Here is a 21,619-nt window from a genome sequence, read left to right as displayed (position 1 = left end):
CAGCTATAACAAACCACAGTTGTTTTAACCTCTTTGAATTGGTTTTTCCATCAGTAAAGAGTTCAGTCTCAGTCTTGCCTTCAACGGAGATGCTGTGATCCCAGCATTTTCTTGAGGTTATTTTGGGCTGTTGTGAAGATGAAATTAGACAATTTTAATGAAATCCCCTTAAAACCTGTTAAGTGCTATATAAATAAGCAATATTATTCTTTACTAATTTGATGTTGTACGCTGATATATAATTTTTTGTTCCAGAGAGCAAATACACGAAGTGTTATAACTATGTCCCAGAAGCTTAAAGAAAGGGGCAACCTCTTCCTGATTGTGGGGGTTCCGTAGCATCTGTTATTACCCTCCCTACTGAGTAAGCAACACGCACTGTATTGCGCACTGATTTAGACCACAGGCTCCAGAAGCTTAGCATAGTTACACGTGCTCCACATTCTCAGGTGGGACCGTTTGAGAGATCTGTTCCCTACTAGGTTTATGAAATTCAAGATTAATAGTAGTCATCCATGACCGTGGACTGATTGTACTTGTTTAAGTGCCACCACGTATCTAAATGTACCTCCAATAGTATTAGAGATCAGATGTCTTTGTCTCCTTTTGCCCATTAAAAGTTTTTGAATGGGGGTAGGGAGCTGGCTCACTAGTTAAGAGGACTTGCTGTTCTTGCAGAGGTCCCGTAGCTGTAGCTCCAGCTCCAGGATCTCCAGCACTCTCTCCTGGCCTGGGAGCACCGGCCCTGCGCAGGGTGCGCACTGCATACGCACACACGTACACACAGAGCTCTTTATTTTAGTCTTTTAGAGGATAGTGGAAAGAAACACTTGACCTTCAGATTTACATTAGTTTAAATTTTTCATTTCTCTTCTCTCCATGCCTATGGATTGTAAGAACTCTCAATAATGAGGAGGAAGCATTCACTAAATGAACCAATTCACGGGGTTGCCTCAAGAATCATATGGGTAGCCAGGAGCAGTGGCATACACCTTTAGTCCCAGCATTTGGGAGTTGGAGACAGATGGATCTCTGTGAGTTTGAAGCCAGCCTGTGAGCCTAGGACAGCCAGGGCTACACAGAGAAACCCTGAAAAAAAAAAAAAATATATATATATATATGTATGGGTTTGAGGAGCTTTCAATTCTTTCTTTTCTGCCTGCCTCCCTTCCCTCCCATCCTCTGCCCTTCCCTCCCTTCCCCTCCCCTCCCTTAAATGCATAGAGATTCACCTGCCGCACCTTCCCAAGTGCTGAAATCACTGCATTGTGTTTTAATTATCGCTAGATATTTGTTCTCAGACTTAATTACGTAAACTCTGAGGTTTTTAATTAGGCTTTTAACTGATTAAGAACAAACAACTGTGATCGTTCTTCGCAGGTTTTCATAATGTGCATGCCTTTAAAGAAAGATTTAGATTTCTTTGTTTTTAAGTGTGTGACTGTTTGCCTACATGTTCCACATGCATGCCTGGGGCCCAAGGAGGCCGGAAGAGGACAGTATGTCCACTAGAGTTTCATGACAGGGTTGTGAAGCGCTGTGCAGGAACTGGTGCTGGTCTTCGGCAAGAGTACCAAGTGCTCTTAACTTTTGTGCCATCTCTCTAGCTCCACTGACTTATTTTTATTAAAATGTATCTAAGCGTGCCTGTGTTATGTGCACATCCAGGTGAGTGTCCATGGATCCCAGACAGATGTGAGTTGCAGGATGTGAATGCTGGGAGCTAAACTCAGTTCTGCTCATTCTGCATGAGCAGCAAGTGTTCCTAATTGCTGAGCCATCTCACCAACCTCAATATCTTATTTCCATTATTCATAGTTACTGCTAGATTATCTAATTTACTGTTGAAATGTGATGAAAATCTCACCCTAAAAGCAGTATCTGAAGTAAAACTTGAATTTTTATTGCAAAGTTACTTGCAGGAAAGAGTAAATGTTGCTCATTTAACCTGCTATAAGGCTTTGAAATTAATTTGATGCTTATTGTATGATTATAGATTTATGTTCAGCTTTTGAAGAATGGAACCATTACTTTGTTTTACTGGTAAATTCATGCCTGATGAGTCATCCCTTGTCATTTATGATAGGAAAATAGCATTCAGTTGTGAAAGCTAGAATTGAGTTAGTCAACCAGAAGCGAGCCTCTAATTGTTTCCAAATGCTTACTTTTACTTTTCCTGCATGGTTTGGATGCAGCTGTAAGTCTTAGCTCAGTCAGGAATTTGCTAAGCTTGTCTTTTCCTCCATATCCTTTCATTGTGGCTAGATAGATCCATGCTAAAATCAATTTTATGATTTCCCATTATGATAGTTAATCAGAAAAATATGGGCAGAAACTCCTGAGCTAAACACGATTTTAAAAGGCAAAAGCAGGAGCTGCTACAGACTTCTTTTACATCTTAAGCACTTTGAACATGACCTTGGCTCGGAACTGTATCTCCTCCTGGGGATGAGCAAGCACTGTTTTTCCCCAGCAGTTGGGTGTACTTCCACAGCTCCTACAGCTAGCATTCTGACACCTTTTCAGATTGTTGTTTGGAATGTCTGTGTGCTGAGGTGGGGTGCTTGCTGTAATGTAGCAGCCATCCCAGCTTTCTTAGAAGAGCACAACAGAAGAGGAAGCAGTTGACCTTTTCAGTAGGTAAAGCTTTTTCTGACTTACCCTTCTTCTTCTTAAGAAATGAAAGTGAAGGGCAGAAAAAAAAAAAAAAGGATTAATTGTACTTTAGTCACTTCATTCTTTTTCCCCGACTCCTTTATTTTACCCAAGGAGTCTTCACCTACTTCTTAATAGTATGTATGATAGATAGAAACAGTTGTTGCTCTACAGTTTAAGTGGCTAAGTTAATAGCCAAATTCTTAACTCTCAAACTCCTTAATTCTATGTGGAGTTGTTTTTTTTTTTTTTTTTTCTTCCAACCTTCTCTGACCTAATCATTACTTCTGAAATGTGTCCTGGAAAGCACATTGTACTGTTACATATGACGGCCATCTGTTGTGTTTCTTCCATAGTGGCTAGCATGCATTATTATCATCTAGTCTTCGTAGCTCAGGACGCTGTGGGCATGGCAGAGAGTTCTCACAAGGCAGCAATCAAGTTGTCAGCCCAGGCTGGAGTCTTGCAGAGGTCAGCTGAGGAAGAAGCCACTTCTAGGCCCCCTCAAGCTGTTGCTGACAGTCTTCTGTTCTTTGGGGCTAGTGAACTAGATTCTAGCTCCTCGGCAGAGGGGTCCCTTCTTCCGTTGACCCATGATCCTCTTGGTTAAAGAGCTCACAGTATGGCAGCTGTGAGGTGGCAAGTGAGAGTGAAAGTGTCAGCTATGTCAGAGGCCAAAGTGTTAAAGCTAATCAGGAAGCAACATTTCAGTACTAGTTCGGGAGCCATCTTTGAAGCTGCCTACCAAGTAGCCTAGAAGGCTGTAAGATTAGATGCCAAGGAACACGTAGAAGGCTAGACTAATAGACCAGATAAAAGCTCTGAAATCACTGTGCCAATGGAGTAGGATGAACTAATTAACAACTATCTTGGGTGTAGCATCGGGGCAGCATATTAATTCATAGAGCACAAAGGCTATACGGGTTAAGAAGGGCTCACAGGTGATATTTAATTTTTGGTTCTTATTGCTACCTTACTAAACAAATTTTTTTCTTTACTTAAATATGACTGAAACTCCTGCCCACATTGAAATTGTCATCCTTACTGCTACCTTGTCTCCATTAAGTAATCTAGGCTTGTCCTCAACTTGGCTGTCATTCTGTGTTTTGCTATATTGTAAGATACCAGTTATTTCTGCCTGTTTAACTCTCCAGTCTTTGTTCCCATGCTATTCTTCTTTATTCAAAAATCACTCTATACTTAAAAGTTGGGGAATAGACTTCTAATTCTTTTTCTGTGTCCTTCTCTTTTCTTTAATCTAGATTCTAAAATGCCTGGTATCTGTGTATCTTTCAGTCATTCAGACAACACTTATCACGGGCATACTTGGTGACCAGCACTTTACTAGGCCTCCTTGGGAATATGATGGTGAGCAAGCAATGCCTCTGTTCCTTTTGGTCTTCATTAGTAGTTCCTCTTCCTTCTCATCTGTCAGAAATATCATTAGTCCTTTAGGCACTGTTGTGAATATGATGGTGAGCAAGACATTGCCCTTGTTCCTTTTGGTCTGCATTAGTATTTCCTTTTCTCTTCTCTTAGAAATATCATGAATCCTTAAGGCACGGTCCCACTTCCACTCTTCTGAGATGCTGAGGGTTCACAGGCATGAGTTCTTGTGGTCCCTACCCTCCTGCAGCTATGTCCAAAAGAATTCTATATTTGACATTTGGAGATTGCATAAAGTTAACAGTAATCAGTGTTACCGTTTTTAAGGGCAGTGAAGCTATTTCTGACTTTGCCCCTTGGTCTATAGCCAACAGTCAAGCAGAGTGCCACCCACCCTCTGACTTACTGGAAACACCTGCAGAGCCTTGCAGACCTGTAGATGTCTGGACCATCCTTAGATATTCTGATTCACTATGTCAAAACTGAAAGCAAAATTAGCTCCAAGGTGAATTTTGCATCTAGCTAGATCAGGGGGTTATTGCACTAGCATCACTCTTACCATTATTCTGTTTTTTACTCTGTGTACACACAGTCATCCAAATAACCTAAAGCAGAAATTCGAATGTTGGGTGAAGCTTTCCTGTGTCAACACAGAGTGACCTTTGGGCTTCATTCCTAGAGGTGCCCTCAACCATCTATGGGAGAAAATGGGCTTCTCTCCATTTTAAATAATGAAAATATGACTTACAGGGCTGGGATGATGGGCTCAGTGGTACAGAGGACCAGAATTTAGTTCCCAGCGCCAACATTGGATACTCACAACTGACAGCCCCAGGGTACCTGAAGCCCTTTTCCAGACTTCCTAGGTACCCACAGGCACAGGTGCATGAATACATAAACACTCACACACATACACACAACACAGAACACAGAACACACACACACACACACACACACTTCTTAGATGTATGACTGGTAAATAATCAGTCTTAGAAATCGTAAATAAATCATTGGATACAATGGATGCATTTTCTTCAGTTTCTTTAATAGCTTACTTATTCTAAGAGAAATTTAGAACAAAGACTAGTAGATTACTTTTTCCTGAAACTCTAAATAATTGTATTCTATTCTTTAAAGAACTGTATATTACCATTTTGCAAATAGGAATTGTTAAAATGTGGCTTAATGAGCTTTTTTCCCCTTTAGTGTTATTCCTCTTTTAAGAGAGTCTATTGGAATATTAATGCAAAGAACTCCTCCCTCGTTGGAAAATATACTCCCCCAGTGCTATCAGAGGGTAAGTTTTGCAAAACATGGGATTGTATGTTGTTTCCAAACTGTTAGAGTTTTCATCGTTCATAAATATGTATAGCATATGAATATAATTTGATCTTTCTTCCAAGACTGCATGATGACTATGAATATTGTTTGTATAAACCCAAGTAAATTCATTAGAAAATATTGAGCTTTGCTAACGAAAATGTATATACTGTACTTACCTAGAGATTGAGCTATTACAAAGTACAGAATATGGGTAACAGATGAAGTAAGTATAGAGTCATCTGTCTTAGCAGTGTTCTGCTGCTGTAAAGAGACGCTGTGACCAAAGCAACTCTTACAAATGAAAGCATCTAATTTGGGAACTTGCTTGCAGTTTCAGAGGGTTGGTCTGTTGTCATTACAGCAGGGAGCGTGGTGGTACACAGGTAGGCATGCGCAGTACCTGAGCAGTACCTGAGCAGTACCTGAGTTCTACATCCTGACCTCAGGCAGAAAGAGAGGCAGAGACAGACAGACAGACACATGCACAAGCATTCACACGCAGACACTGGGTCTAATGTGGGCTTTTGAAACCTCAAATTAAGAGCAACAAGCGCTCTTAGTTCCTGAACCATCTCTCTAGCCCTCTGGATGTTTTTTGTTTGTTTGTTACATTGTATTTTGTTTTTTGTTTGTTTGTTTGTTTGTTTTTGGCATCCACTGTGTATCAGAGTCTTTTCTAAAATACTGGAGACAGATGTGAACAGAGCAAGACTGTGCTTTCATGGAGCTTGCAGTCTAGCGGGGATAAAGTTAATGTTAAATGATGTTGATGGTGAGAAAACATCAGTGGGACACATGATGAAAAATGCAATGAGAGCATGGTAAATGTGGATGGCTACATCAAGACTCAGCAAGGAACCTGAAATCCTGATGACCAGAAGTGTCCAGCCTTATACAAATCCTCAAGAAGAATGTTCCAGGCAAAAAGAAAACCACTAATGTGAGGCAGCTATGGCTGGAACTAATTTAGTGTATTTGGAGAATAGGAAAACAGGTTTTGCGGCTGCAGCATGATAAATAAAGGGCAAAGTGACTGAAATGTTGGAAAGAAGGCAAGGCCAGATGTTAGGAGGTCTTGGTCATACAAAGAGGCTCAGACTTCTCTCATTCAGTGGGAAGCATCTGGAATGCTTTGGGGCAGCGGCAATGTAATGAATCTTGTGCTTTAACAAGATTGTCATATGTGGAGAGCATCTTCTGGGAAAAGCTGCCTGAGACTACTGTCATTGGCAGCAAGATGGAGGGAAATTTACATTGCGGTGTATTTTTGGAGGTGGATTGCATTAGTAAAGGGGAAAGGAGTGTGTCTCACAGCTTGGTCTAAGAGGCTGAGACTAGGGTGGGAAGGGTTTGAGAGCAGAAAGTTATTCCAAAGTAAGATTCTGTTTATTTTATATTAGATTTGAAATACTCGACAGACATTTAGGGAGAATGCCAGCTAAGTAGCACATCTGCAATTGTGGGCACTAATTAGGACTGAAAAGATTTAAAATCAGGCCAGGGAAGTAGCTCAGGGGTAGAGTGCTATCCAGCATGTCCAGGCCTTGGGTTAGCGTCTTGGAAGTTGGGGTATAAGGATAGGAGACTGTCTGAAGCATTGAGGCAGCATATGGTGAAGACATGTTCTGGTCTCTTGGCTCTATTTCACCCTCAGATCAGAGCCAGAAAAGGAGCTCAGGGGGCTGCAAAATCAGAAGAGCAGAAAATAGTCATTTCACTCTTACGCTTTCTTAACTGCATTTCCTCTGTTTACAAAACTATGTCCATTCCGCATCAATATTTAAAGTAGTATCTTTAATAGAAGAAATGTCCCTCTAGCTTATCTCATTCTAAGTATGTGTTGATTTCTATCTTTTATTTCCTCCCAGTCATTTCTGTGCCCCACTTTATCGTTCTTTTTCTAGCTCTGTAGCTTGCCGGTACTTAACTTCTCTGATATATGTGGTGAAATTAGAACTTCCCTCTAGGTACTCTTGGGTATCTTGACAGATTTTGATAAGTGTTTGTTCGTTCTCTTTCCAGTGTGTTTCAGTGTTGCCTGGAACATAATGACTACTCCACAGGCATTTGTCTGAACATCTCTTTCTAAGTAGGGGGTCGAGTCCAGCTTTCTGACTTGCTGCACAATCGTATTTAGGAGGGAGGGCACTGTCTTGATCTTGGTGCTGACATCTGCCCCATGTTCCAGGTGCAGCAGTTACAAGGAGTGTACAGCTTGCAAGAACAGCACTTCTGGACGCTCTGTTCTGATGTTTACATTGGGACCTTGAAGCTCATAGTAGCCCCTGATGCAGATGCCAGGTGGATCTTAAGCCAAACACATAATATTTTCACTCAGGTATGACTTGTTACAAACCTCTTCTAAGAAACATATTTTTCTGTATCTTTTTAGCTATAAAAATCCTTTATTTAATCACATAAAATATAGAAATTACTAAAGTAAAAGAAAAATAAACATTGTTTTCCAATCAGAGTCAAAATTTAGAAGGTCTTTATTTTCCTTGACGGTTTTTTGTTGTTTTTTTTTTTTTTTTTTCCACTTTCAGTGCTGGGTATTGATCCAGGGCCTTCCACTTTAGTTAGTACTGTTGGCTGGAGTCTAAGCATTCCTCTAAGCAGAATTACTTTTCTGTGATATGTGTGTCACTGCATACATATCTTTTTCTCTCCTTCACATCTTCAGACATAAGCATAATATGCAGTCTAGTTAGAGTCAAGGCTTTGTATGAATTAGAGAGTCAAGCTCCTCATGAGAGACATACATGTCTAGGTTCCTTATGAATGAATTACGGACAGATCTAATGTTATTAGGATTTATATAATCCTAATCTTAGATGCAATTCAGACTCTGCTCTACTTTGTGCTGGTACCACCTGTTCAGAATTTTAACAGCTTTCTGAGCAGACACAGTATATAAATGTGTCTGTCTATGTAAATGTGTATCATCATGGCTTTCATAATGAAGCCTTTGAGGCCTGTGCACTGTGTTTAAAGACTTCTTATCCTGGAGCAAAAGGAGAACAACGTGGCAGTAACCTGTATACTGCCTTCTCCAGACCACAGTCCTCTCCTTTATCCTATGTCTTCTCCCCTAGTGCTTCAACCTCACAGTGGGATTTCTATGGGCCTCTGGGCACCCTGCACATTCCCAGCTTTGTCACTGAGTCACATTTTCCATGTGAAGAGGAAAGTGTTTTCTAGTTTGGGAACTGTGCTAGTAGCAGCTGTCTGTTGGGCCTGCTATTTGCAGTAGCAAAGGGAGGCCTCCCAAAGCTTAAACCTGGCCTTTGGAAATGGGGGAATATGAACGTTCCTTCAGCTGCCTCTTCTGTTTCAGAAACTACATTTGGCTTTGAATATTTTCAGCCTCTTTTTGTCAGCGAAGGTCCTGACTAATTGATTTCATTCCTCGTAGCTACCAGGTATTCCCTTTGAGGCTCTAGCTGTGAGGGTGTTCAATCCACCCAACCCGGGAGGGGTGGGGCCACATCTCTAAAACAGCTTTAATCCCTACACTTAATGATTTTAAAGTTTTTTTAAATCTTTTTTCAATTTTAGTTCTCATATACCAGAATAGAATTTTAAATAATTTATTTCCTTATCTGCACTAGTAATGCATGTCCTTGTAGCGTGAGTAAATGTCAGGGCTCGCTGTGATAAATTTCATTTCATGAAACATAAATTCTTAAGTTACTTTGTATTTTAAGTTAGATCTTACTCCTAACTCTCACCAAAATGAAACCCAGTTTGCTGCTGTTTTGAGGGGAAAAATCATGACGAGTGAGCTCTCTCAGCAGGTAAAGGCTTGTTGTGAGGCCTGGTGAACTGACCTCTGATGGGAAGAGAGAATTGACTGCTGCCTTCCCCAAGCCCCACACACAAGATAAATAGATGGAAAAGTACCTAAATCCATTTTTTAAACTCACTGATGCTTTCTTGTATGGAAGCTTCTAGTGTTGGTTCTAAAGGAGGACCTCCTGTGAGTCTCCCCTGTGTGTCTGTTGAACTGTGAGTGTCTTTCTTACAGCTGACCCTGAGTAGGAATGTAAGAAATTGGGTTCGGTTATTGAAATTTTTCTTTTTGTTTTCTGTGAAAGCTTGTATTAAAACAAATGGAGCAGAAATCCGAGAATTGTAAGTTTCTATTTAGTTGCCCAATGCTAGGTCTCTGTGATTTTACAACTATGGGACATTATCCTATTTATTATCATTTTCAAGAGTCACCAAAGAAATGGGCTTCTGTGTAGAAGTGTGGTGTAGAGGAAGGAGCTGTGGCAAGTCACGTCCGTGCTCAGACTCCTCGGGAACAGTAGTTCAGTGCAATCGAGTGTCAAATTCTTCCTCGCTATCCATCTAAACTAATTTTCAAAAGCAACTATCAGTTGATAGCTAGGGGACAGAAAGGGGTGTGGGGTGTGTGTGTGTGTGTGTGTGTGTGTGTGTGTGTGTGTGTGTTTGTGTTGACTTAGGAAGAGGACAGAAAGTGAGGCTCTGGGTTAGAAGGCAATGCAATGGTCTATGGCTTTTGTTTTAAACCAGCCAAGATCACTTTATAATAATGGTATGTTCACAATTATAATCACAGCCTTAAATTTTGAATATACTTTGTTTTGATAGAAATAATGTTTGAAGAAAAGAGTCTTATATGTTCAAAGAAAGATCTAGAATATACCTGAGGTTCATTTTCTTCCTTGGTTCCTCAAAGCACAAAAGACAGCCAAGCCAACTACACATTCTCTCCTGGCAGAACCCCTACTTCATTTCCCATCATTCCCCATTATGCCTGTTAAGTCCTGAGCCCTAACTTCCTAAGCCCCCAGCATCCTGAGCCCCCAGCTTCCTGCTTCTGCCTTTTATGCTCTGTTCTCTGACCTCAAAATAGAAGTGAACAGTTATATCCAGGAAGGACTCAAAAAGCCACCTCCCAAACACAAGTCAGAGTCTTTAAATTACAGAAACCCTCCGCCTCCTCCAGTCTCCTGTGTTCATAATCCTCCCTTTCTCTGACCAGTAGCCTCATCAGGTTTATGTTCTCCACTTGAGTGATATGCACAAAAGAAAAACTTGTCTTCCCTTCTCTAAATTGGTTTCTGGTTTTCAACCTTTTCTACCTCTTTTTTTTCCTTTTTGTAATGGGCTTTAATGTTAATGCACATTGATTTTGTTTGCCTGTTCTGCAAGCTTTCTTAGCCATTTTTCTCTTATCTTTCTTTATCACGTGTATCTAAAATTCAGGAGGCCAAGTAGACAGCCATGGGATCGTAAGTATCCCTAGGTTTGCTGGTTTGCATTAAATCATATGGTGTGAGTGTCCATTGACTGGTTGGTAGTAGTGGACACAATAATGATGGCAGCATTAGAAATGCTGGCACTGACAGCCCACTACGTGGCAGGGACTATGGCAGGAATTAATATATTAACTTCCACAGGGTGACTTACTGAACAAGAAACCAGATCTGTTTTCTTTCTTATTTATTTATTTATTTTTGTCTTGGGATGCTAAGTAAACACTGAGCTGTATCCTCAGCTCTTGGCTCTTCTCAGTGTCTCACTAAGTAGCCCAGGCTGGCCTTGAATTTGCTCTGTTGCTAGAGTAGTTTTAAGGTTGTAGTCCTCCTGCTACTGCCTCTGCTTCTGGAGCACTGGGATAACAGGTGTATCACAATAACCAGTTAGTTACATTGTTACTCCTGACTTATAATTTAGTCATTTATTAACATTTTATTAATTCTGTAGCATCTTTCATGGAAAAGTAAGATACTTTTGAGTGACTTCATTTTACCCTTTTAAAGATTTTTTTTATGTCTCTGTATTTTGCCTGCACATATGTCTATGCATTACACATGTGCCTTTAGCAGAGCCACAAGAGGGCATGAGATCCCCTGGGACTGGAATTACAGATAGTTGTGAGCTACCATGTGGGTGCTGGGAATCAAACCTGGGTCCTCTGGAAGAGCAGCCAGTGCTCTTAATCTTTTGGCCATCACTGTAGCCCCCTTTTTACATTTTAAAGGGATAAAGACATGTTTAGTAAAAAACTCAAGCAAAAATGTGTCTATGGCTTTGGCCCATGGAGAATACAAGTAAAACGACAATTTCTATAGTCACATTCCTGATCGTTTCTCTAACTTTAACCTCTGTTCAAAAACGAATATTGTTTGGAGATCTCCCAAGCGTGCACCACCAGGCTAGCTTTGGGGTAGAGGCAGGGGCAGTGAACTTAGAAGCTGCACACTGCTGGGAGAGCGGTCATATTTTTCCTGCGGTTAACTGTAGATCGCATTGTATCAGGCAGCAGGTTACTCGTCAGAAGGTTTTTCTCTTTACGTTGAAGGAAATTGAAATGGACACTAGGAACTGGAGAGCCAAGCTGCCCATCCCACTGGGACAAGTGGATGCAGCAAATGACTTCTTTATCTTTGCTTTTGGACTGAGCTTTTGTGGAAAGCTGTTATCCCCTCTGGGGACTGATACCAGTTTGAGTAATTAACTCATGATTATGCAAAAATAATTTATCTAGCTCCTTTGTTTTTCTTTCCTCTTCATTGCCTTGGGCTACTCATTTCTTATTACTGTGTTCCCCGTGTTAAGATTAGGTAATGAAAATGGCAGGCAATGAAAGGAACCCAACTGTTTTGCCCATTTTGTATTCATTAGTAATTTTGTTTAAAAAGAAAAAATATCAAACAATATGTTTAAGCAATATTTTTATTTTCTATTAAGATTATACATACAAGAATTTTTCAGAATAGTTAGTTCCTCAGTTATCCCAGGGCCATCTGGACTGAGTAAATCGAAGCTTATACTTGCCTCTAGTGTGCGAAATTTTTTTCTCATACATTCACTACTTATCTAAACAATACCTACTGTAGGCACTGTTTATTAGCTGCTTGTTAAGTATTGGATGGTACATAAAACTCCTGCAAATTGGTAGTACTGATTTTATCAACACTGTTTTGCAGTGAGGAAAACTGAACTTTGGTTTTTATTTCTAGGTAAAGATAATACAAACTCTAAGTTCTTCTCCAAAAAGTCTTTCAGCCAATGTAGGAGCAAGTTCATTTTTGTGTAAGTTAAGTAACAACAGTTGTAGCTTGCCACGGAAAGGCTTTTGGGAGGAGGCAAAGAGCATATTTTCTGTGCTAAGAAGCTAGGGTCTGTCCAGTTTTTTAGTCCACTAAAGCTAGTTCATGCATTCAGTAGTATTTATTGATGGCTTGCTATGCCCAGATGTTACTGAAGCTTCTGGGAGTCTGGAATGCCAGAGGAGACAACTCTTTCTGTTGGTGAGATTACGTTATAATGGGAGAACAGAAATAGTAAACACACTGAGTAAGCTTTACGATCTTCAGTGACAGTGTGGGTGCTTCTGGAGTGTAGCGGTCATACATTGACTTGACAAAGTGGCAGGTATTTGGGTAAGAGTGAAAGGAGAGGAGGCATGGATTTTTTTTACAATGAAAATAGACTATTTCTTAAAGCAGAAGACAAAAATAATTCAATTTTTAAAGACAAATGAGTTGTTGCTTTCTGATCACTTTTCTGGAATGTTCACTTGTTGGAGGTTTTATAGGTTTGATCTCATTTTTCTAACTTCTCAGGCTGGAGTGAGGCAGCTTTATGTACAGATCGACTTCGCAGCGATGTAGTCAGTGAAGAGAAACTGAGGACCAAAGTTTTCCAGTACTGCACAATCCAAAGCACTGTGTTACCCAGTGCCCTCAGCAGAGACGCCACCACTACAGCTTGGAAGCCCCAGGCAGCGCAGGTACAGTCGGCCGCGTGCTGGAGATCACAGCCCAGACTGTCGCCTCGGGTGCTTTTCCCTCCAAGCCATTCTGATCGCTAAGGTTTCCAGGTTTGTTCTAGGGTGTTGGGTTATCTTTTCCTACCCCCTGGAGGGGGTGGTTCTTGCTGATCACCTTCAGCCCATCCTTGTCATCCCACCCAGCCAGTGAGAAATTCAGACCGTGGGCCTCCAATCCTCTGAATGTCTTCACTAAAGCTGCTGGACACCACTGCTTTTACTCCCACAAGACCAGTGTTGTTTTTACAAAAGAGGTCTGTTCTCTATGTAATGTCACAGTTGTTGACATTCTTCCATGTAATCATACGTTTGTAAATTGTTTGTAACTTGCAAACTTACCAACCAAACCATATTGGGTTTTCAAAGTGCCTTTGTATCAGAAATATATTTGCCAGCATAGAAATGTACCATCAAAGGTCATATGTATGTGTTTTTTTTTTTAATGGATATTCTGTAATTTGTATAAAATAAGACTTGCTAGTAACCTATATAATTGTCTTTGTGTATTTCCAGCATAGATTTAAATATATTAAATTTCTTGTCTTGTGAAAAATGACATTATTTTGCTTTATGAGAAAATCCAGTGACACATTAAGTTACTTTGTAGGCTGTTTTCAAAAGTGCAAATACATTAGAAAAACTTACTTAGAGCTAAAATATCTGCTACATTACAGATTTCTACAAAAGCATTCACCTGTCTGTGATAAATTTTCCAGTAGCTTTCCTTGCCATTTTTATGGATTCTATTAATGATGAGAAAAAGCATCATAGGGATGGAAGAAATAATTGTGACAGTGTCATTTTACATCTTCATACTCTCTTTAGGCGCCAAGTAGTACAGTTTGTTTTTCTGGTTTTTGCTTGCACAAATACAAATGACTTTGAGGAATTGCAAGGCAGCGTTTTGACTGGGTATGAACTACTGTCAATACAGAACGAGTGTGATGATGTGAATCTTTTAACATGGGTAAAGTCTTACAAATAGTTGATTTTCTAGTCTTGAGTATGTGAAAAGTAAAACTGTGATGGGCATGATGATGCATACTTTTAATCCCAGCACTCGAGGGGCAGAGGCAAGAGATCTCTGTGAGTTCAAGGCCAGCCTGGTGTATGTAGTGAGTTCCAGAACAGCCAAGGCTACATAGAGAGACCCTGTCTTAAATTATACATAAATTGCAATTTGAGATGACAGGTGCTTAACACTCAGTAAGTATTCTTGATGTTTTCTGAAGATATGCTATTTGAGTGAACATTTTCCCATTGTAGTTCATTTATCCCAACAAATATTTTCTTTAGTTTAAATAAATTGATGTTGCTAGCAAAAATTTAAAAACCTTTCAAGGCAAAAATATAAAGAGTATAGATCAATGATAGGCACTTTATCAGTAAGGTGGCAGAATTTACTGTTGTTTTTCCCTGAGTTCTCGAGTACCTTTTCTCCTATTTCTGACCTACAATTTACAAACTGTTGTGCATTAGAAGATGCAGTATTTTTCTGCAGCAGAATGCCACACAATGTTCATGGTACCCATTTGGTAAATCACGTTGTAATTTCAAAGCCTATTTGCTGTCTGCCAGGCACTTCTAAAGTGAAGAATCCCTGCAGTAGATTGTGTTTGGCTGAAATAGTAGTTTGTGTTAGTCTCTCAGGAGGGAATGTACAAATGGAAATGTCCTCTTACTGTACCTCTTTTTCATTTCCATTCTGAGTAGTTGAGATCCCCCAGGATAACCTGTAGGTTGGGGTATACTGCTGAAAATGACAGGTCTAGATTTACAAGCTAATCCTGGTGACTGTTGACATTGCACATATGGAGTCAACAATGCTGTCTGAGATTTACCAAATCTGCTTTCCCCTGGGCCCTTAGTTCCAAGTTTTTATCAAAATGTGTCATTCTGTTTAGCTAGACCCTCAGTGCACAAATCCATGAATGTTGCTGTTTCCTTTGTCAAAGCACAGAATATGTTTGATATGAAAGTAATTTTGCACTTTGTTCTAAGCGTGCATAACATTTATCAGGCTGACATTGACATTTTTAATTAAACGCTGGTATACCTGTATGTGAACAGAAACAACTCTTCATAGAAAAATGCTTGTCTTTTAGTGTTCTTGATACAGATGTATTACTAACAGGTGGCTTCACTAAGAAATACTACCTGGTTATAGTAATAAAATAAATTTCAAATGCTCCTAACATTAGCTAATATTCTTACAAAAAAAAAAAAAAGCCAGTCTGTGTGTAAATTTGCCAAACTATGAATAACCAAAGTTTTTTGTTTGTTTTCTGAATAACAAGCTTACATTTTTTAGGGAAAGTTTACTTTGCCAGATAAACATCCCCAACTAGGTGTATTTTTAAAGTCTGATTGTCTTACTTGATCAAGAACCTGAATCCAACTTTCTCATTTTGAAAACTCCCTGTATGTCTTTCTGAAAGACAGTCTCTAGTCATATGTGGGTTATTGTTCCTTTACTGTCACCCACCCTCTTCTCTGGAGGAGGCATAAGAGCATGGCAGCAGGTGACATTGTGATTCCCTTCATCTAGAGTCTTCAAAGCCTACACATATGTACCAGTAACCAAAATACTCTGACTTCTGTGTGCCTCTACAAAGCAGCCAAATCATTAACCCGCAATGTAGCTCATCAGAACTCTTGTGTTTTTACAGATGGGAATATGGGAACCAAGCTGGTATAGAATGCTGGGATTTAAGAGTAAGGCATTACTTGCTGTAGAATTTCACACCTAAGCAAAGACTGTGCTGGGTACAGTCTGCTTCTACCTCTCATTTGCAGATGAGAAACCTGAGGTCCAGAAAAGCTGTCATTTCCTTAAGATTACAGGGCTAAATGGTGGCAAAGCCAAGGCTCAAATGTGATCACCCAGTCGAGAGTTCTTTACACTGTACTGTGCTGCTCCCGTGTGACGTTGCCATTCTGTAAATGTGACTAAATATGGCTTGTAAATAAAGAACTCTGACCTCTAATTTTGGTTCATTAAGGCACTTTATAAATGGAATGTTGTCTCAGTTTTCATATATAATTAAGAAGTTTAGATTATTTCCATAATACTTGTGGAATAGATTACAATATTTTTTTTATTTTTCCAAAACCAGCTCTTGACTTGAAAAAAGGAAAAAAAAAGTACAATAGATACTTTTTTGAGTAAATTTTTATTAATTGCCCCGTGCTCAGTCCAGCTTAATGCTGGGTTCCTTCCTTTTCTAATTTTGCCCAGATGCTGTAAACTGGTTCCTTTTAGACACCAGGCTGGTTCACAGGTCATACCATTTCAGCCCTACCTGCACACTCTTTTTCAGTCACTGGAGAGTGTTTTCACTTTTAAAATTCCCAGAGCTGTACAAAGTAAATATGTGGAACACGTCTTTTGCTTCAGTCGGGTAAAGTTTGAAATCCTAATCACAGCTACAGATATTAGGACACTGCTTTGGAGTCTTCGTAAATGCATTACCTTGGCCAATATAAGTATTTTTTTTTCCTACAAAAAGTCACCAGTTTTGATACATTATTTTCCAATTCATAAGAATCTTGGAGGTAGGTTAATGCTCTGAAAAACATTCATTAAAAGTTCCATGAAAGACTCTCAAGATATGATTTCCAGAGGTCACCTTAACAGTCTCCAGCATAGACTCGAGACAGTGAAAAATTGTGCATCAAGGATTGTTTGCAGAAATGTAGCAGAGGTGTAACTCTATTTAAAGGGCTAATGGGTGGGGCTTTTTTGATGTGCTCCTCTTTGGTTTATATTTAGCCATTTCCTAACTGTAGATAACACAGAAAACAAGGTTGATATCCTGTACTAAGTATTTATGTATCCCAGCACTTAGTAGCTTTTCTCATTTTTCTCATGTTTTTATGAAGAGAATTTTGCATGATTTTATTAACTTGAAATCTAGCTCATGATTCTCATAGCATGAGGAAGGAATCCTTATCTGGGGAGAGTCTGTGATACAGCAGCAATTCAGTCTTTTCTGATGACTGCGGTTTTATAAGCCAGTCAGCAACACTTCCAAGATCCAAGAAGCTATAGCTGTTCTGGGTAGACTCCTGGAAAATGAGTGAACACTCGTGGTGCCGTTGCCATGGGAGTATTTACAAACTGCCTCCAGCCTTTTTCTTCCTGTGCTCTAAGATGTTTGCTTCGTAACTTGGCCACAGATCCAAACTCATGCTGTGGGGAGAGGCACTAGAACTCCTTAAGTCCATTTAAAAACCAATAGGAGAGAGTTTAGTTAGAAACTAAACTGCTCGGTGACTGACACTAAGGATAGTGTCCTCTGTGCCAGCATGAAGAAGAGAGTGCCTGCCCTCAAGAACATCATTGGGGAATTGTCTGCCAAGAAGCACAGATCAGTTTTCAGAAGGACTGAGTAGTCTCTGATTTACAACACTGCATATTACTTAAACCTTTTCAACAAAAGATAGCTATTCATAAACAGAAGCCTGAGCTTTCACCACTGCTTTGAACATGAATTTGTAATTTTGATCATGATGTTAGAAAGCATAAAAGAAAATATTTGTGCTTTTATTGCCCCCCCCCCCCAACTCAGTGGGTTTCTGCTTACATGCTCATGAAATGTTTAGTTACCAGTAACTCTTGGTAGATGGTAGCACACACAGACAGAAGCCGACCTCACAGCAGGACACATTTCAGCACTTCTGGGATTTTGTATAGTCTGGTTTCCATTCATTCTGTCCCTTTCCCCAGGCAGTGAGCTGCTCAGGCTTTGGTTCCCCCCTTCCATGTTGTTGGGGATTTGGCAAAACTGAGACTGTGATGTGACCTTCTGGACTGTGTACACAGCCCCATAGGGGATGGTGTTGCCTCCTGTGTTTGGGTGAATTGCCATTTTGCTTTAAAGACTATCTACTCTCTCCGAATATTTTGTCATCCAAAACTCTCAGAGGTATTCTTGAAGGTGCTTGTAATTGAGTGATTTAAATTGTAATTGAGTGATTTAAATGTCTCTAGAATACACTTACCTTTTTTGTCGTTTCCCTTTAAATTTTTTTATATGTTCTCACCTAATTTAGATATAATGTGAAGGAAAAGTTTCCTGATCCCTTACTCATGGACACATGCACAATTCACTTCCCTTTCATTAATGGTTGTAAACATAGAGCCAATTCTGGATTTGGGGTTGATCCCTTTTGTGAAGATGACACATCAAAATGTTTCTAAAAATGTTTACATACAGGCTAGGTAGGAATGTCACATTTAAGAGACTAGGATGTCTTGAAAATGCTACAGTGGTCGATTATCACTTGCCCAAGTACACTACAACACATCCACGATCTTTCTACTTGCGCACATTCACATATGCATTTTGTTTAACTGCAGTGTGCTTCAAAATGATCATAAACAGCTGCATTGAAATCTTGTTTTCAATTAAACTTCTGTTTACAAGTCTTCCTGAGTTGTGTCTCTGAGTTGGATAGCCCAGGAAAAACACTTGCAGAATCTACGGGAGGGACAAGATGCTAATGTGTCTTCACATCGCCCAGAGCCTCTTCCTACATGTTCTTCCTTTAGTGTTCTTTGTTGAAGTTTCCCCTAGTGCTGGGTTGTGCCTACCTCACTGTTTGGGTATTCTCAACAGACAGGAAGCTGACCACATATCTCAACACCAGCCTACATGACCCTTCTAAAGCTCTCCCCCTTGTCAGTAATTTGCTTTAAAAATAACTTTTGCCAGGTGTGATGGTATACATTTTTGATCTCATCATCCAAGTGGGTCTCTGAAGCCAGTCCAAGTGAAATAGTTTCTTCAGAGTCCTAGGGCTACAAATTAAGACACAGTTTCTAGATAAACAATTTTTAAGATTTTTTTTTTCCTTTCAGAAAAATCTTATGCCATCTTGTCAAAGGGAATCTTATCAGGCCAGCCTCTTGGCTGTCAGTCCTTCCTGTCCTGTACGGACAGCCAAAGCTGTGTCCTCTTGGATTCTTAGAGTGGAAGTGTCTGACTCCACACCTCCTAGTACTCTGGCTTCACTTGTTTCATCAGAGTTCTGTAACAGTGGCATGTGTGTCATGCTCACGTCTGAACTCCCATCATACAAAGTCAGAACAGAGATAAACTTTTCCCAACCAAATTGCTTCTGAGTGACTGTTTTATTCAGAATTCCTTATAGAATCCTTGAATTGGAACATGGCCACTTCTACTTCCTCAGCTTCCTATCACGAAGTCCTTCTCTTCCTTTGAAATTTTTGGAATTCTCCTTTCCCATTCCAGGAATACTACTGGATTCCAGGACTTAACTGAGAGCATAGTCAGGTTTGAGAACTCATCTTCCTGCCTTATCTGGGCCCAGCTCTATCAGGTCTGTTTCCACCCCTCACACCAACACAGAAAGAGCTGGCATCTTAGCAGGGAAGGTGAAGAATCTACAGGCCGGCCTTTCGCTTGCTCTGCCTGCTTCTGCTCACCTTGCTGGCCCTGCTGTGCACTGTACCTTGACTGACGAAGTCTGGAGCATCTGTTGGGGAATGTCTGCTTTTGCTGTTACCTAGAATTAGCCTCTACCGTGGCCTGGGAACAGTTACCACAGCCTTCTCAGCAAGCATATAACAGCTGTAAACAGAATGGCAGCAATTTACTATTTTGCATTCTATTTCAAGGGGAAAATGGAAAATTAACAGCACTTTGATGGTTCTTTTGAACACTGTCAGCTCAATGTAGCCCTACCTCCAAGCTTTCAAAAGAAGAAAAATCTACCAGTGGCTGCTCTTCCAAAGGATCCATGTTCTGGTGCCCTCTTCTGGGCTACATGGGTACTACATGCATGTGGTACTCATGCAAGAAAACAATCACAGGTGTTAAAATAGTAACATATTTAAGTCTACCATGTAGTTGATGCTTGCCTGTGTCACCAACTTTAATAGACAATTCAACTATATCTAGGAGCCTGATGAGGTACCACTAAAATTCATATAGCCCAGCACAGTAGGCAATCAAAATTACTGGGGGAAAAAAAAAGAAATGAGCCAGAGAGATGGCTTAGTGGATAGAAGGTTTGCTGAGCAAACATAATGTGAGTTCGGCTCACAGGATTCACCTAAAACCTTTGCCATGGCCACGCTGGCGCCTATACCCCAGCGCAGAGAAGAGTCACTGCAGTTCACTAACCACCAACCTAGCTCCATGTGTCATGACAGACTGTCTCAAAGAAATAAGCCAGTATCCTCCGCTGGCTTCCACATGTGTGCATATACCACACATACATACATACATACACCTAACATAAAAAGAATTATGAATTGAAATCTTTGAAAGCAGTACTGTATGAACTACTAAAGTGAACCTTATTTTTTGTTTGTAGGCCAGCTATTGCTAAACCTAAAAGATTTAAAATAAAACAACACAAAACTAAAAACATTCCAAAAGGTAATTCCTGAATTTGGCAAGGAATATTATCTTTGAACATGTAACACTTTATGAACATATTTATATTAAGCATATTCATATTTCCATGTAAGCATAGATAAAGTTTCATGGCAATTCTAATTACAACGTCACCCATTTTTTAACTTCTGGAAATGTGATCATCTAAAGTTTTAAGTAAAATAGGGACTATCTGATGGCTTCACCTTGTCGTCACCCTAGGCAGTGAGTTAGATCACCGGTGTTCAACTTTACAGGAATTCTCTACGTCATGCTACTTCCGCTTGAGTAGTAATTGGTATAAAGGTCACGTTGGCTTAGGAAGACTCCAAAAGGCAAAGCGAGTGCATCTGCAGTCCTGTTAGCTTGAGGAGACTTGTCAGAGGCCGTACTCTGGTGACTGGCCAGCGGCTACGGAAACCACCAGAAGCATTGTCTTGTGGAGAGGGCAGATTTTCAGACTGGAAAAGCTATGGCTTCAAAAGTAACAAATTTCTCTTTCCTTTCCATATGGGGGAGGATGCAGTCCCACTCAGGAAAGTATGGAATACAAAGAAATTAGAACACCAGGTTCCTGGCCAGAGGATGAATGGGGAAAGGGATCCCGGCTAAGAACTGTGAGGAAGGGGCAAGAGTGAGGGGCACAGAAACCCAGGAGAACCATGAAAATAGCTTTGTGAACCCAAGGATCACCTTTAAACCATTAATGCTTTGATGGTGATCCTACTAAGCAAACTAAAAGCCCTACCCAACCCCCCAAGTTCCTGACTGAGTAGAAAAAACTACGCAGGGCCAGACCTACATCTCTGATCAGTGTAAGGCCAAGACAGACTAGCGGTCACACCCTGCCCTTCATCACACTGCTGGCTTAGGAGAGCAGAAAGGCTGACTTCACCATAGAATTTTAGAAGACTTGGGACCTTATAGATTATTTTCAGACTATCCAAGCTGAATTCCAGATGACTTGACTAAGCACTGCAACATCATCAACACTGGAGTAACCTAATAAAGACCTTGATGTAGCCACTATAAAAATGCACAA

General features: G+C 40.2%; 1 protein-coding gene across 1 annotated transcript in view; it reads left to right on the top strand.

The window, feature by feature from the left end:
- Slc30a7 (solute carrier family 30 member 7) overlaps window positions 1-16,158 on the top strand; it is a 68,105-nt gene extending 51,947 nt beyond the window's left edge. Inside the window, exons 9-11 of the mRNA XM_055628197.1 lie at window positions 5,248-5,338; window positions 7,553-7,702; window positions 12,966-16,158. Coding sequence (XP_055484172.1) covers window positions 5,248-5,338; window positions 7,553-7,702; window positions 12,966-13,013 — 289 coding nt within the window. The 3' untranslated portion in view covers window positions 13,014-16,158. The remainder of the gene's footprint in view (window positions 1-5,247; window positions 5,339-7,552; window positions 7,703-12,965) is intronic.
- Window positions 16,159-21,619: the final 5,461 nt, after the last annotated feature.

Source organism: Psammomys obesus, unplaced genomic scaffold (assembly GCF_907164565.1).
Source record: "Psammomys obesus unplaced genomic scaffold, mPsaObe1.curated_primary_1811, whole genome shotgun sequence".
Lineage (NCBI taxonomy): Eukaryota > Metazoa > Chordata > Mammalia > Rodentia > Muridae > Psammomys > Psammomys obesus.
The sequence above is the reverse complement of the archived record's forward strand: the minus strand, read 5'-3'. Positions and strand labels throughout refer to the sequence as shown.